The following is a 17,402-nucleotide window of genomic DNA, read 5'->3' on the forward strand; positions in this document are numbered from 1 at the left end:
GTAGATGGAAGTAACAAACAACATTCAAAGGTAAGCTTATTTTAATCCGGTTGTAAACAAAATCCACAGGGGCAGAACTCCTTCCCCTGCTCCCCCAAAAGCTAGAAAGCAAAGCACAAAAAGTGAAAGGAATTTAGTGGGGAAAAAAAAGAGATCACAGGAAGGAACAATAATAATGTAAAATGGAGGTGGAAAGAAACTGGATTCTCTTTTCAAAAGCAACGTTCTTTGCTAGTCACAGATGAAAGACACTGATTTCATTAAAAGCACTAAGTGAAAGAACAAGAAGGCACAACTAAGTATAACTAAGGGGTTAACATAAATTTGGGGAGGGGGTCCCTATCCCAATTAGGAACATAGCAAATAAAAAACAATTATGATGTTATTTCCTTGATTATGGCCACTTCTGCTTTACAAAGTGGTAAGTTGTAACAGCAAGCACTGATGAGACCTTAGTATTAATTAGTAGGACAGAGCCCTCATCCAGTTACAGGGCAATATCCCTTGGCACAGGGATACAACAAGGAAGAAGGGAGAAGATACAAGGAGCCAGAGAGAAAATCCAGTATTGTATTATTTCCAGAGAAAGTACCATCTTCAGACATTTGAGAATGTGCCCCAAAGGCCAGTGTCAGGGACCTGAGGCACACACATGCAGAGCCTCTTGATACTCAAGAGACCTGTAGCTGGGAGTAGTTAAATTGCCAGAGCTGCAACAAGAGTGCTGGAATCATGGCTGTGGGATTTAACAGGAACATGAAAGCCATCCGTAACACATCCTTCCTTTTACCTTCTCCCAACCCATAGCACTGTGCCTGAACAGTGCCAGCTCAGAAACAAATCTGCCACATGAGCACATTCCTGGCTACTTCTATCGACAGTAGTGGCAAACATACATTTTTACTGCCTTTTCTTAGGTGGTTTTTTTTTTTTTTTTTAAAACCACAGAGCTGCTTTATCTCCAGTCTAGCAGATGTTCACATGGAGATGGCCGACTAATCTGAACTGACTGCAGACAAGTTGGTACAGGCGTTACTGAGTAGCACAGACCAGTAGGGACCACCAGAGAGAGATGAGCTTGGTAGCAAATTCTAATTTATTCACAACACATAGAAGAATGCGTCAGCAAAGACTCTCAAAGTGAAGCACATTAATTAGTTAAGCCTACTCAAGTTTTGTGGCTATTTTAAAATGAATCGGGTTGAGTAAACTAGGACATGCAGACAAGAAGGCCCACATCCTCGAAAGCACATTGTGGGTATGCCAAGAATTGTCTTTGTTGATCTGGATCTAAATGGATTTCAAGGTCTAATAATGAATCAATGAGTTGAATACTGTTTCCCAGATTCCTATCTCTCTGTGAGATTCTCTCTCTCCTGGGATTCAAAGAGTGTCTTCCACTGCATTATATTAGACCAAAGCTGGTATTAAAGAACTTTCAAAATGTGAAGCTATGTGATAGTTGACTCATCACAGCAAGAACCATAAAGTTGAATACTGCTGCTGTGTTTTTTACATACCCATGTAATCATATGCAAATTATACCAGGAGCAGTAAAAGCAAAATAATGAAGCCTGGTGGGTGTCAAACATCATAACTTGCTGTTATCTTCCATGGTATGTGTTTATAAGATGCATGGATCACTTTACAGTTAGCAAGAAGTTTGTGATGAGAAGAGAAATACTTTTGTCTCCCAAGCATCCAATAATATTTAAAAGTAAAGAAAAGTTAACATACCTGTTCCTTTACTGCTCTTTTTTTCAGACTGTGCCACTTGTATAACCTCAGCAGCAGCATCCCTTACTACCAAATCTTCATTCTGCAGCAGGAGAACCACACATTTCCACATAGCAAGGGTATCAGACAGTCCTGTATTTATTTATGGAGAAAAATTAGAATTCTATTTCTTACACGCATTCAAAGAAGTTACAGAGCTCTGTTTCCACACCTAAACACAACAGATGCAGTGAAACACTGAAACATGGGCAGAAGAAATGCATTGGCAAACCACTGGGAAGACAACTGGCAATAGGATCAAAATGTTTTCAGCATGTGTGAACTTTATCTAGGTGGTTGACTCAGCTTGGTTTAAACAGTGGGCAACAGATAAGAGAACGGACCTCTCTTAATCCGGATTCAACTCTAAGTTGTGGGTGCTCTGAATTTTCTACAATTTCTAGGAGTGCAGAATTCCTACAGCAAAAGTTTGCTGATGGAGATTGACCAACATGCTGTGATCATGGATTTGCTGTTGCAATCTGCCTGGAGCCGGGGCTGCCAAACCAAGTTTTGTTCAGATACTGCCAGTAGTGTTGGCCGCAAATGCCATTCCCTGCAGGAAACGGCAAACAATCCCACCGCCCACGGATCTACCCATCACCTACTTCTCCCATATCCACCTCACCCCACCACTCACCAACATGTCCTGCCACCCTTATACCCACTATCTGTTGGAAGCAAGCCAAGTTTAATCCATGGGGTAATTACCTGCATACAGTTAAGACCAATCAGAGGGAACTGCCAAAACAGAGGTGTTCATCTGGTAAACCCCAAACAGGCAGACTCCACATACCACCCCAGTGGCAATTCACATCTCACAAGCCATACTCCATTTGCAAACCCTTTTGCCATTTAGTGGTGTCACACTAAGGATGACTAGCTGAAGTCACAAGGCTGTACTAATGGGTTTGCTGGTGCACTTTTCAGCTGACTTTTCATCTCTCATTGAACACCCACATTAAAGGAACCCACTGGAAGGTCTCTTTTAGAGGCAGCCAGCTCTTAGATATTACCTTCTGTTGATCACAGAGAACAGCGGAATTGGTGCTTCATTGCTGCACTGGTTTTCTTCAAGCATGTTATCAACATGTCTATCAGATATTTGTATTACAAGGCTAGCCAGACAATTAATTGTATTTCACTGCTTGGCCAAAATTCATTGCTTGAGGCTTTGCTACACAGGCAGAAGAAGCATTTCTATATTTCATATCACTTCCCTATATGGGCATAGCATGGAGTATATTAATATCTGAAAGAAATTGCTTTTTTCTAGCATGACACACCCAAAATGTTATAGTGGCACAGCTGGGGCAGAATAATTACTCCCTTCTAGATACAATGGCCAGCTTTCCGACCTAGACAAGTTTCTACCATATCTCCAGGAGAGGTGAAGTCTGCAAATGTATTTTCCAGAAAGACTTTTTCTGAACCCTCAAGCAACATGATGGAGAGATGATGGGGTCATCCAGAACATATTGATAGGCATTCACCCTCTTCCTCTTATAGATGTACTTAATGGAAGCTTATAGGAATGACTACAACTCCATTTCATACAACCACAATTTTCTTCAACTTCTACTTTGTACTATATGTGGTCAAGCAAGGTGATGCAGAATGAGGCATAAAAGTCAAAGCTGTTTATATGTGCATAAGCCCTTTAAAGGAATGATAATGCGTTTATATCATTGCAACTAAACACCAGATCACGCCCTTGATTTGCTAAACTTCTCATTGCAGTACTTGACAATGTCACAGTTGGGAAGAACCCCAGACTGACAATTCTAGGTAGTATGGAGGGTCAGTACTGCATCTTTCTTCCCTAGGCCCAATTTTCAGAGCAAAGAATAGGTTCAGATAGTTTGCCCACTGAGGCCCTGGGGGCTTTTCTGTTGTGATTTGGTTTGTTATTTTGCTTTGTTTTCTTAAAATTTTAAGCAGGATACAAACTGCTGCTCTTTTGTTTCAGACCTTCACATCTGCCCGATTGGAAAGCCTGGAAACCAGCAACTGTTCTGACACGATCAAAGAGGAAACTCTGTTCTCCATCAGCTACGGACCGGATCCAAATGGCGACAGACGAGAAGCACAGCATTTGGGAGTTTTTCATTCCCTACCTCCCCTGTCTTCATTTGATATAAAATGGTAATGTCTGTCCTACTAAGAGCTTTACTAAGAGGTGGCAGAGGTCAAGATTTCCAGAGTTGATACTATGAACATTTAACAGTACAATGTCTACCTCATGTAATAGATTTAGCTCTGTTAAATGTTATCAATACCTCTTAAAAGACACATCTCAATAAATATCTGACTTTTTAATAACACTGTTATCTACAGTTTAAGAAATACTACCATTCTTCTCATCTAACAAAAATTTGTATCCAGCCCATACAAGTGGCCTTAAGCTACTCAAACTACTAACATTTACATAACTACATTGGAATAAAATATCACAGAATATCTGCGTATCTCCTGGCTCTTTAGTCACAAAATCCCCTTACTCACTGTTCACCAAAGGCAAAAAGGCTAGAAGAAAAAAAACCAATGTCTTCTGCACAACAGACCAGAAATTTTCACACAGCTTTGCCTCTCAGCCAGTAATGTATTGTTGAATAAGGCTGCGTAGGTATTTTTGTTTGTTGGTTTTCTAAAGAGACAGTCTAATGTTAACTTAAAAACAATTATTATATCTGGGAGGTGTAATGTGACCCAATTATTAATAATTCTCATAATAGAACATATCCCTCATTTCTAGACTGAACCCTTTAATTTCAACATTCAGCCAGCACAGCTTTGTTACACTCACAGTGTAAAGCATGTCCACATCACCAATGGAGTATTTCAGAAAGATCCAAGCCAGAAAGCAATTGCAAGCCAGTAAATCTGTACAGCAGTGTGTAGTGCCCTGGAGACATAACAGCATCTCATGCCCCCTTCTGTGGAGTTACTGCAAGAGGCTCTGCACATGTACTTTTTGTAACAGAATTTAAATACATCTGTTTAGTACATGAAATCCAATTAAAATTTTCAAAATACCCTGTTTGATGTAATTATGTGTTTTGACTGTGTGTAAATATATATGTGTACAATACATTTTAAGTCATGTATTAGTGGGTTTCATCTAAAAAGATCTAGAAAATTAATGTTCAAACTACTACTCACCAAGAATGAGCTTCTCATTGATCAGAAGAAATGTTGTTACACTTTTAAGAACTTCAGCAGCTGCTAACAGCATCTCTGTCTGCTGCTCATCTCCACAAAAATAAACTATCAGTTGAACCCATTTCTTCAGGACTTCTTCTGAAATCTGAAGGCACAGAACATGTGAGAAGTATGCTGTACAATCCAATGTTACCACTCACCATCACATTAAACTATGGACTGCTGAAGGGGTACTACTTATCAGTAAATGCAGGTTTTTTTCAAGCTGGTGAATCCCAGATGTCCATTCAAAAGCTGGCTTACTATGTCACAGATCATTAAGATGGGAGATGTTCTTTTAGTCAGAGCAGTGTTCACAGGCAATTCTCTTGCTCTGTCCCTTCAAACCAGCCTGACCAATGACCACGGAAGTCAAAGCATATCTTTGTGTCCTCAGTTCTTCTAAACATGCAAGCCAAAGACAATATACTGGACTACAACAAAGAGAAGCAATTCTCAGAAGCATTCCTATGTGCAGACACATACACGTATCTGGAAAAATAACTAAGAGCATATGAACCGTAGCATCAATCTTAGGCTTTGGTAATGATGCAATGCTTGGTAAAGGGGTGAATGCAGCTCCATCTCCTCTGCCAATATTAGGGATGGAAATTTTTTTTTTTAATAAGACTGCTGAGGTACCTTGGGTTCTGATAGCATGTGCATTCAAAACACTGAAGGAATCTCCATGTTGGCTGATACACAGCAAAGCTCGCTGTCCTAAAACATGAAGAATTAGAAAAAAGAACAGGAAAGAAATTTCCTGTTTCAAATAAAATCCAGTTGCCATCTTTTGGAAAATATTTAGTCCTCAGGCATATGCTAGGAAAACTACTACTCAGTAATAATGAGACAAAGCTTCAACTCTTTCTGATGTGTCGTGATGGCTACTAGACTTTTTGTGGAAAGAAATAATGTGCATATTACCTGTAACTCAAAGAAATAATGTGCATTTTACCCATAACTCAAATAGTGCTTCCAAGACTTGTCAACTCTGACCTCCATTGGGACAGCTGGGCCATAACTGGGAAGAGGAAGTCCTAACATCCATAAGTGACCAAGAAAGAGCTGGGATCCCCTGCAAATGCCACACTCGGGAGAGCGGCGGGTCAGTCAAGCTGCAGGAACCTCAAGCGCAGGTTAGGTAACAGAACATGCAAACTGCAGAAGATGGCATCCAGGCATAGGCACAAGCAAGTGTGCACTACAGCAATTAGAAGAAAGCTCCAGAGGAAAAAAAAACCCAAACAGATTGGGATCTCATGAACAGGAGATCAGGAAAAGCAGGACCAGCTCGACCTGGAAACACTTGAGGTATGTGCAACTTTTTTTTTTTTTCTCCTTTCTTTCCTTTTTTACCTATTTTTAATAAAAGGAAGTGAAAAACAGAACAACCAAATAAGGTAAAGAAGAGAACCAATGAAAAGGTGAGTCGAGTTAAAGGGTAGAGAAGTGCACAGGGACTCACTGAGGGATAAATGAAACCTCAGTCGTCCTCTGCCTCATTCTGTGTGGTACATGGCCATGTACCTGCACTGCACAAAGGGACAGAGCCAGAGCATGTCCTACAGATTCCGTAACAGGATAAAAAAAAATAAATAAAAGTCTCCCAAGATGTTACAGTTACTCAAATTTTGAACAGACACAGGGACTATCTAGAAAGACAGAATTTGACTTTTACCTTATGGAAGAGAAACAATCCCTTCTACAGATGCAAATACTGAATGCAAGCCCAAAGAAAGAATTTAGATGGAAAACTGATGTATTTGGTCTTTTACAAAGTAGAAGGCACTCTCTGTACAGGTGTCTTAGATCTCCCACTATTTACATGCTTATTAGAGAAAGTTGTTTTAGCATTACTACAGTTAAGATTGGTACAGCATTTTTCATTAATCCCTCTTTGTAAATTAATAGAAAACTTCAGAGCAATTACATGTTCCACGTCTATTTGTGAAGCCAGGTTTATATGGTTATTTTAATGTTTATAACTTGCATTTTGCCTTTCTTAAACAAAAAAAATTAACATCATAATTCATGTTCCCAATTCTTGGGTGCAAATCTGTGGCTTCCTTTTTTTTTTAATGAGACAAGATTATTAGCATACAATATAAATAAATCCTGCTGCCCATTCTATAAAAAATAACAGCTACATAAGGAAAAAAGATCTTCATTTTAAAACAGATCATGAGAATTTTGCCTATTTTTAAATATTCATGAAGTGGCTTTTGCATCTTTGAAAACAAACAAAAAATTGTCTAGCATTAAAAGCTGCCTTAGCACTGCTCTACACATACATATGTGACATCACAGACTGACAATTTAAAATCAAAAGAAATCTGAGCCAGTAATTTGTGCTGGTATAAATCTAAATTAAATAGTCTATAAACAGGAATGCAGAACACAGAGCCTTGAATTTTACAAGGGATATTATATCTACTCTAGTGTTTTAAAAACAAATTTTAAGAGGAAATTCAATGAGCAACTCCATGCAGACAACAAGCTGATGTGCTCAGACAGTGATTTCAGGCTGAGACTTGGCAAGTTTGTATTGCACACAGTGAGGAAGGGAACTGCACCCAACCACTGCTTCAGCTTCTTGCCTTCCCCTCGGATCTGCTCTCCTCCTGGCTCCCCAGCAATTACAAACCACAACAAAGTTCCACTTCAGTAAATGGACTGGATTCAGCACATGTGTTAATCACCATAGGCATTTTTCTTTCCACATTATAGTGACTATTTTGGATGCTCTTAGAAGTTGAAATTAATCCATCAGAAAAATTTACTTACGTATTTAACTTGAAATGACTTTGAGAGGGATATACTGAGATGATATTCATGGCTGTTTCATTTCAGAACGTGGCAGTGTATTCGCAGAGGAAGACAGAATGCCAGAAAATGTGCAACGACACAAGAAAACACAAGCTTGGGGCTTCTAGCTAAAAGAAGCCACGTTACTCCAATCACTAAAAACTCCGGAATTACAAAACTGTTAAGCAGCTCTGCTTCCCTTACCTGCTGATGGTTCTGCAAAAAATGGATAACCAACTTGGAGGCAAATTTGAGAGCTATGCTTTGAACGTCAGTGCTGAGAAAACAAGGCAAAGGACATATCAAAAAAAGCGCAGCTATTTCTGCCATCATTTCATCTCTAGAACAAAACCAGTCAGCTCTTAATTATTTCTGATTATCACCATCATCATTTTGCAAGCTGAGCACTTGGAGCTTTTACATTACAGATCTTGACGTTAGTTAAGTTTTTAGTTGATATGCAAATGAAATACGCTCTTACTTCCATCTTTCTCATGTTTATTTGCTATCTACATACTTCCCATAGAAAAACACATTTGAAAATGGAACCCAAGTCAAACAAACCAGACATTACTTTAAAGGATGAACAAAAGCATCTCTTCAAGCTGGTGTTAAGCTCCAGGAATCTCTCTCCTACAGCTGCTAGAAATGTTACTCGTGCGGAATATGCTAACTGCCAGCTCCTGAGCCTCCATGATGCCCAGCAGGGTCTAAGGACACGGCGCTTGGCACCGTGGCTCCTGAAGGGCTGGTCTCACTGTGGGGAGTGGCAACACCTGAGCAGGTAAGGTCTGCTATTTCAGCTACCTCCCTCTAACAGCACCAGTCAGTGCTGTTTTACCACAAGTATCTTATTTAATTCCAGAAATAAACACTCCATATCATCATTTAAACTTGAAAAATTTAGTGTAAATCAACAGCAAATGTGCACAGCTATAAAATGGTGTTCTACACTCTATACCCTAAATATTCTACATTGGTAACACTGGGGTGCGATGTTTATATGGCTTTAAAAAAGCGACTATTAGAAACAGGATGCTCTTGCCCTTAGAGCCTGGACACTTTAACCTTGTTTGTCCATTCCATTATGAATGGATGGACACAGCTTCTAATTCAGTACAAACTACAAACTGGCTCCAAATTTTCAGCACTTTCTGCTGACTTTACCGTCCGATTAAGAAGTGCGAACCCTAAGGATTAGGGTTACCCATTTCTGCCAATCCAACAAGTGAAATCAGCTCTGTCACACTTTCTACAGACTGTCTGCAGATAAACCAGGATAGGACAGATGGCAGATTCACAGCGAATGAGTGTACGTTGGATCATCAGTTCTATGTGTTAAGGTGTTTCCCAATTACCATTCAGGAAGAGCTATGCTCACTGGCTACCTTCTGACAGTCAGAGTAGCTTCTTATTTCAGGAACTGTAAAGGGCCAGTTTGACTTGTGGGCCTTTTTAATAATTCAGATCCATGTCTAACTTTTCTGAAAAATTCTTATCAAGAGCTCTCTTTATTCAAATAAGCCACACTCACTTTTCTGAAACATAGATTTTTAAATCAACAGATAGTCCAAAACCAATAAATTAATGCTTCAACATTTAAAGTTTTTAAAATACAAGTATTTTAACGTGCGTGACAGACCATACCTGTTGGAGATACCAATAATGTTTAAACTCCAGGTTAAGAGCTCATTTGGATTCATTTTTATAGAGCATTCAGTCTTTGGAATCACATTTCTGAGATCCATATTATAAAGAATTTCCAGCACCTGCACACACAATTCACAAACAAAGAATTTACAAACAATCTCAACATGAATGCATACATTTGAGATCAATAAAACACTGACTTAAACCCCACTCCAAGAACACAAAGGTCCTCTCCTGACAGTGCTAAGAAAGGAAAGAGAAAGTTCTTGCTTTCATGCCAGAACATCTGTTACAGAATTATGGCACAGCTCCTATTCAATGTAAAAAAATAAAACCTCACTCACATACTATTTAAAAAACATTATGCACGTTTGAAATTTTTTAAAATGTTTAAAAAAATCAAGAATATCATTTACTGAAAACATATCAAATGTCAATAAAATAGCACCCTCCTACCTTGCAAAAACACTGGAGATTCTTTTCCTTCAGAGCCATTGTGAGAAGAGTGCCTTCCAAATCAATGAGTAAACACAATACACCTCCTTCTTCTGCAGTCTGCTTGGACTTTTTTTGTTTCAACCACAGCAGTATTGCTTCCAACGCAAGCAGACGTACTTCATGAAACTCACAGTGAAGGAGATGAACTATTGACAGTGATGGCTTGGCTATTTTCTTTACAACAGGTGAACTGCTGCTCTGGATGTCAGGACCTGCAGTCACTGACAGCACTGATATTACAAGTTTGGTCATGCTCTGAATATACTGTATCAGTCCTGGTACTGCAGACGAGTAGGAAATACCGGACACCAATTCAGAATCTGAAATAACTCTGTTCATCTCTTCCCAAAATCCAAACAATTGCATTCCTGAAATGAGAATAAAACTAAGTAAAGTGACAAACAGATGATGTTATGATCTGCTCCAGACCATGAAGTGATTCTGAAGTTGAAAAAACATCAGATATGCAAAAGGTATCGCAAGGTAAATTCAGCCATAAAATGAAAACATAGTTCTCCTTCATTTTAAACTGATTCTGAATTGTAAAACAGCTTTCCTAGATATCAAGTGTATTCATATTTAAATAGAAAGAATAAGGACACAAACCTTTCTGAAAACTATAAATTGTTCAACACATGGGATGAAAGCTTCAAACAACTTAAAAAATGCTACAAGACTTTGCAGATCGCCTGTCATCTTTGCCAGTTATAGCTGTTCAATAAGTATTTACTTAAATCAAGCTACTAAGACAGTCTTGCAAATTGTACATGCTTTGCACTACCGTTGTAGAAAGTGATTAACACAAATAAACTGTATTAAAGTAAAACCTCAATAAGCACCAAATACAAAGATGCAATCATATTATGCTTGATAGAATAGGTCTAAAATCAGAGATCGGACCAGAGAAAGTGCTGTCTGTCAGCCTACCCAGCTGCAACCGAAACCAGGAGAAGCAATGACAGGGCCATTCTGATAATACTGAAAATCCCATGCTTTGCACAGCTTTAGTCAGAAAAAGTTACTCTTAAGAAAACGCCCCTTCTACATCAATAGATCTGTCCTGTGTGTATCAATCTTTACTGATTAAAAAATCCAGGATGCTTTTCCAATGCCTATTAACTTTGAACTGTTAACATAACTAAGAAAAAAGGTGCTGCACTGTAATCCCTCTTAAGCATCAGCACAGGAACTGTGACAGTTCAGCCATTTACACTGGTGCAACCTGCCCACACGGCACAGCACAGCCCGAGAACCTTCTTTAGTGCTTGGCCACCTCCTGGAGTGAACAAAAAAGTCACTGCTATCTGTGATGCCAGAGGGTTTCAGGCTTTAGCAAAGTTGGCAATGTTAACACAAAAGGAAAGAAAAAAATAATCAATAGTCCTCTCTCACAACATACACACACAGACTGAAATCCTCACATGCCTCGAGTTCAACCTCCTTCTCCATCATCATCAGAAATGAATCATTTTATAATATTAAAACCAAGATTTTTGCCCAGTTCAGATGTTTGTGTAGCTTGTGCTGCAAGGAGATTAATATGCTATATCCCACAAAATTCAAATACAAGTAAGGGAAAATCATGAAGAAGCACAGAAGAGAATACTGCCACTGGTGTTAAGGGATGTTATAGAAGTTTAGGGCTTTTAAACTGTCAAAATGCATTAAAGGTAAATACAAAGATTAAAGCAAACTTAGATTTCTTCAATATCTACAAGACGACAATTCATTGCCATGTAACTTCACTATTTTAATTAAGTAAGCACTGAGTACTACTGAAAGCCTGTCCAAATATTAAATAATAAAATTGCTGAATTTGACATGAAACTGCAACACAAATACGGGTTCATTTTGTTGCCGGTGAGGACACTTCCCTAAGCCTTCTATTTAAATATCCTGCCCTTTTATATTCAAATTCTTCCAAAGCCATCTTAATTTGTTTGACATAGAAACTTGACATGGTCGTACACTGTCTAGCATATAAGGCAGAAGCATTTTCTGAGTAATTCTGGACAAGCTTCAAAGAAATTTGGTATTTGAAAAAGATTTTCAGACATATTTCCTAACCATTAGTTCTGTCATTCATGTTTTCACTACCGTTTCTTTTCCAAACAGGCTTGATGTAGTCAAAGAAACTGCAATATCACTGCGAACCTATGTCACAGCATAATCCTCTAGATGACACAGATGGCTTCCATCTCATAACATGCAAACATTTATATTTTATTTGCTACATTTTCTAAAACCTCTCCAAACAGACTGGTATTACATACCGTAGCATAAACTAGCATTAATGCCTATGTCACATGACAAGTATCCAACTGCCAGAATTCCTTAATTTCTGAACTGTCTGGTTGTCTTGGAGAGGGATTAGGCCTTCGTCCCAGTTACTACACAGCCTGACTCCACAGACACCAGTCTAACAACAGAAATAATCCCAGGCCGTTGAAAGAAGAAAGGTTCAAGTCCAAGCGCCTTGGTTCGAGACGAGAAACAGCTTCAGTTTTGGAGCCCTGCACCCTCTCAGCTTCCTACACGCTTCCCTCCTCAGCTGCATGTCAGCAATACACGAGTCCACTAGCTCAGTTGTTCAAACCAAGTATATATTTCTAAGTATATTGCAAAAGAAGTGTTTTTATTCCCTATCAGGGTTGCTTTACATTGTGGTATCATATGTGGAAGCAGCAACATGAAAACCAACGGGAGGGAAGGGTCAAAGCTGGAGGGCCAGGCAAGGGAGAGCAGTATTAGGTGGACAAAAAGAGATAGAAGTAAACATTAGAGGAAGAATCGTAGAATCATAGAGTGTCTCGAGTTGGAAGGCACCCATAAGGATCCAGTCCCACTCCCTGCTCCTTGCAGGAGCACAACTATCCATAACTTTACATAACTGTAAAAGATTTCAGTTTGCTTTTAAATAATTCATATTAGGAAAAAGTTCTTTACTGAGAGAGTAGTGAAACATTGGAACAGGCTGCCCAGGGAGGTGGTAGAGTCACCCTCCCTGGAGGTATTCAAGGAGCGTGTGGATGTGGCATTGTGGGATGTAGCTTCATGGACATGGTGCTGTGTGGTGTTGGGTGGGTTGTGGCTTCTTGTTGTGTGGCGTGGGTTTTGTGTTTGTTTTGTTTTGTTGTTTTGTTTTGGTTTTTTTTTTTTTTCCCCCCCCAGGTTGGACTCGATGATCTTACAGGTCTTTTCCAACCGTAGTGATTCTGTGATTCTGTGATTCTGTAATCTTAGCTTTTTAATTATGACAATAAATAGGAACAATCAATGCAGTGTTAAGAAACTGTACAGAGCAAGTAGATATGAAAGCTGTTGCACAATGCATCTGCTGAATCTCTTATGACCCGAGGCTTCGGATTTCAATTTTTGGCAGTGGATTCCAGCAAGTCTTTTGCTTCATTTATTTTTGTTGCTAAGTAAGGTGATCCACCTTTATCAGGATGATTCAAAATCATGATTCTTCTACAGGCTGTTTTGATTTTGGCCTTGCCAGCAGATGGACTTACACCTAAAATAAGACTAGCTTCTCGCCTACTCATTTTCTGTTCAAATCCTCCTTTATAGTATGATGAAAGACTAGAAGTTGAAATCCTCTTTGCTGTCTCTGTAATTGCCTGGTCCAATGGTTTCCGAAGGTGGAAATCATAACGACCTGCAAATGCAACAGCTGCAACACCAAGTCGAACAGCTATCACAGCTCTGGCCAGCCTTCAGTCCAACTCTGCTTCGCCCTTGCCGGTGCCCATAGGAATCCTGGTGTACTCGGCATAGCGCAGGCCCTCAGAGGAGGCCACGGCTCCTTCCATGATGGGAAGAGGGAGAGGGTGTCTTTCACCTTGTTGGTGTCAACACTGCCAACTTTGCTACAGCCTGCAACGTAACATCAGAGCGAGTGGTGATCCTTCTGTTGACGCCAGGAGCTGGCCATGCACCAAGCTTCAGATCATGTTCAGTAAACCTTCATTTGAATTTTGTAAGGCCGGAGCTACTCACTCCTAGAACTGCTAGTTTGCAGAGACTGCGATACAACAGTCTTCTGCCACAGATCCTCTTTTTCTGTACATATTGGATACTTCTTCTGGTTTGGAAGCCTTCTGGATGACTTCTGTTTTTCCCATGTAATTGTAAAAGATTGGACGCCGTGGCTCATCTATTTTACAAAAGTGTCTTTAAAACTGGATGTTTCAACAGCAAGGCTGTCAGCAAAATAAGACTGTCTGCATATTCGCTTAGCCTCAGCACACCATAGAGCAAATCCTTCTGCATTCATCTTGTGCTCCACATGCTCTCTAACACTCTTTTTTCACGCAAATATGTACAGAAGGAAAGAAAGCCCCTATCTTATTACAATGCAGTGGAAATATTCCTGCTTTCAACTTAATCACTAAGAAATCTTCCCTGGCTTTCATGTAAATGTTTTCTTTTCTGCTTAACTTTAAGTAAACTCTTTTCTTTGGCTTACATCAAAATATCTGACTAAACCAAAAAACCACACTGGTTCCCAAAGTAAATGTCTGTCTCTGTTGTTAAGATACAGTAAAGACATACTTTTATTTACAAACAAAAAATCACTGTACAGTTTGAATGACCAGCTGCTGTGAGAAGGAAGAACAAGTTTTGGCTGACCAAACAAGCATCCTGGCAAACAGCAGGCTTGTCCAGGATGCTGACAGATGCAAAAGAGCCCCCAAGAATTAAGTGGATTAATTTCCCTCCCCCCCCGCCCCAAGGATTGCTGCACCTGTGGGACAGGAAGAACTTCAGCTCTCTTCTAGGAAGGGACACATCTTACACAACTTGATTCTCCTCAACACAGTGCACAAACATCACACAGTTTTCCTCAATCCCTTTATGTCCACTACATTGAGATATGCATACAATGTCTATGTCACATCATCTAGGTTTGAGGGGTTGTTTTAATCCTACTTGTGATCACCTGATGTTCACAGTCAGTTATATGAAGTTAAATGGTCCTTCATCATCTAAAAATAAAGAGGAAAGGAAGAGGAGCAGAATCGAATTAGCAGACCTAATGAATCTCTAGCTACAAACCTCCTCAAAGTTTAGCCAGCTCCAAAACCTGCGCCCTGCCTGACTTTCTTCTGCTCTTCCGCACAGTGTTAGGCAGGCACTATTCTATAGGCTGTTCCCAGAATAAGTAGATACATAGAGGAAGGACAGAAAAACTTCTCTGCTCGGGGATTAACAAGCTGTCAGCTTACGGACAGTTCAGCTGATCTTTCATCTCAGAGATGAAATATATTCAAAATTCTACAATATGTTCAAAAGTGACAAAAGTCAACTGAATTCCTTCCGTATTCAAAACCTGAAGTTGTTTCATCGCCTTGCCAGCTGATGTACAGGACTGATTATGTGTTTCTATCGGATTCAGGTAATTTTCAGTTCCTGTCTAGGCTACTGCCAATTGGACAACTCTCTGTATCATCAAGTGTATATTGTGTGAGGGGCTTTTTTTTTTTTTGTAATTATAATACATCTAAGTATTTGCACACTTCCAGATAAATATTGAGATCAAATCCTGTATGCAGCCCCTTGAGGCATCCATGCCATCTTCCATCTTCCTACGAGAGGCTCCAGAAAAGAAGAACAAAGAATGGAAAAAGGGGAGAAATATTACCAATATTACTGACACTCTGCAAAGTCAGACAAGAATTACAAAAGCAGCAATGAAATGCTGCTGTGTCTGCAGTACAATGTTACAGGAAGGGGGAAGCATCAAAAATCTGGATATTCATCATCATTCACCAAGACCTGCAAGAAATTGCAATTATTTATGGACTGAGAAGAGGTTAAAATTCTTTGCACTCACATACTACCATCTATCCAAGGGTATCTGAAGAGACCATATGAACAGAGAGGAGGCTGAGAGGCAATCAGTGCCAAGAAGAGATTTTCCTAGACAAATATTAAGGAAACGTATTTTCTTTCATGTTTCCCCTTTTTATTAAAAGTGGATTAAGCAAAGTCACTGGTAAATGGAAAAAAAAAACCCCAAAGAGAACAGAAAAGCTTATTTTATTACAATGTGGAACTGTTGATGATCAGGAAAATAACTGTTGATGATCAGGAAAAGGGCATATTTTAAGCAGGATGTTTTCTTTTAAAGACATCTGCAACATCTTTGACATCAGAGACTAGGCATCAGTACTCACAATACAATTCAAAACTACAAACATGAGTGATTAACAGAATCCACAGATAATATATTGTTGAAAACAGAAGCATCCCATTGCATTTTGTATAGTATAAGGGAAAATTTTCAAAGGGAAAAAAAAAAGGGGGGAAAAGAAAAAAGCATTTGATCTGGACACTGAGGCTGCTATTTTTCTTACAGCTTCTCTCTGGCACAGCGCCAAGTTTTCCACTTATTTTGCATTCATAGAAAACCATAAAACCCCATGGAGACAGTGCAAGTCAGTCAGTGGTACATGCTGGAATCTAAAGAGAACCCAAAACAAGATTTCAGAAGGATAAGCAGAGTCTCCGTCTTCACATGGGGACAGAATTTTAACTGCTAAGATTAACAAACACAATCAACTCCTCTCTCCCCTAGTGTCACTTATTTCCTATAACATCTTTCCATATTCCTTGTTACACACAGCATTCCAGCAATATCATGCTCTACCCTCCACAACCCTCCTCCTTTCACTGCGCTCCCGCAATCTTTCTGAAAACACTTTTACTTTCCTCCTCCCACGTCTGTGCCACGAGTTCTGCCTCCAACATTTCCTTGACCACCCATTGGTGTTGCACACCTCCACCTCCTTTCTCCCAACACTTATTCCTTTCAGCCTCGGTCCATTTGCTTTGTCTTTCTATCTTGCACTCACTTTTGCGCTGTCTTAACGTAGGAAGTCCTTCACTCGATCTGCCTCTGGCATTCTACTGTCTGTGCCACTCCCAGTCACTCCCTGTCTCTCGGACCTCCAACAATCCCATCCTCAACTTCTTCGTTCTTTTGTCCGTGTTGAATTAGAATATTGGGTACCCAACCACACTTCCTTTTGACTTGTCTAATTTAATGTCAGTAGGCATAGGCCATTTAAATGATTCTATAAATAGGTTTTAAATCTTTACCTTCCTTGAGTCAAAATAACAAAGTGCCACAGTCAATATAGTGGCACACAAAGTTTATATAATTTCTGACATAACAAACAAAAATTGCTTTCAATTTGTTCAGATGGAATTTCTGAAGTTTAAGTTAATTAGACCGAATAACCAAAACCTGCATTAACAAGCTGCCAGTATTTTTGTTCAAGTAACTGTTTGGCCATGCTGCTTAGGGATTTAGGTAAAGCAAGTTAAAGTATGGCTAAAATAATCAACCTAATTATTCCTGTCAAATTTTTGCCATTTAAATATTATCAGTTTTTAAGTTAGCCTGCAGAAAAACTTATTTTAGTTACCATTTATCTTCTTTTCAAAAAAAGAAAGAGTAA

General features: G+C 39.4%; 2 protein-coding genes across 2 annotated transcripts in view; both read right to left on the bottom strand.

Moving 5' to 3' along the window:
• THADA (THADA armadillo repeat containing) overlaps positions 1–17,402 on the bottom strand; it is a 166,465-nt gene that overhangs the window by 25,600 nt on the left and 123,463 nt on the right. The window contains exons 32-36 of the mRNA XM_059835931.1: positions 9,892–10,301; positions 9,433–9,554; positions 7,990–8,062; positions 4,939–5,083; positions 1,738–1,869 (exon numbers count right to left, since the gene is read on the bottom strand). Coding sequence (XP_059691914.1) covers positions 1,738–1,869; positions 4,939–5,083; positions 7,990–8,062; positions 9,433–9,554; positions 9,892–10,301 — 882 coding nt within the window. The remainder of the gene's footprint in view (positions 1–1,737; positions 1,870–4,938; positions 5,084–7,989; positions 8,063–9,432; positions 9,555–9,891; positions 10,302–17,402) is intronic.
• On the bottom strand, positions 13,302–13,748 carry LOC104250206 (dnaJ homolog subfamily C member 15-like). Its single transcript, XM_059835731.1, is given in 1 exon segment — positions 13,302–13,748. A coding segment is annotated over 1 exon segment (447 nt).

This window comes from Gavia stellata, chromosome 2, assembly GCF_030936135.1.
Source record: "Gavia stellata isolate bGavSte3 chromosome 2, bGavSte3.hap2, whole genome shotgun sequence".
In the NCBI taxonomy this organism is placed as follows: Eukaryota; Metazoa; Chordata; class Aves; order Gaviiformes; family Gaviidae; genus Gavia; species Gavia stellata.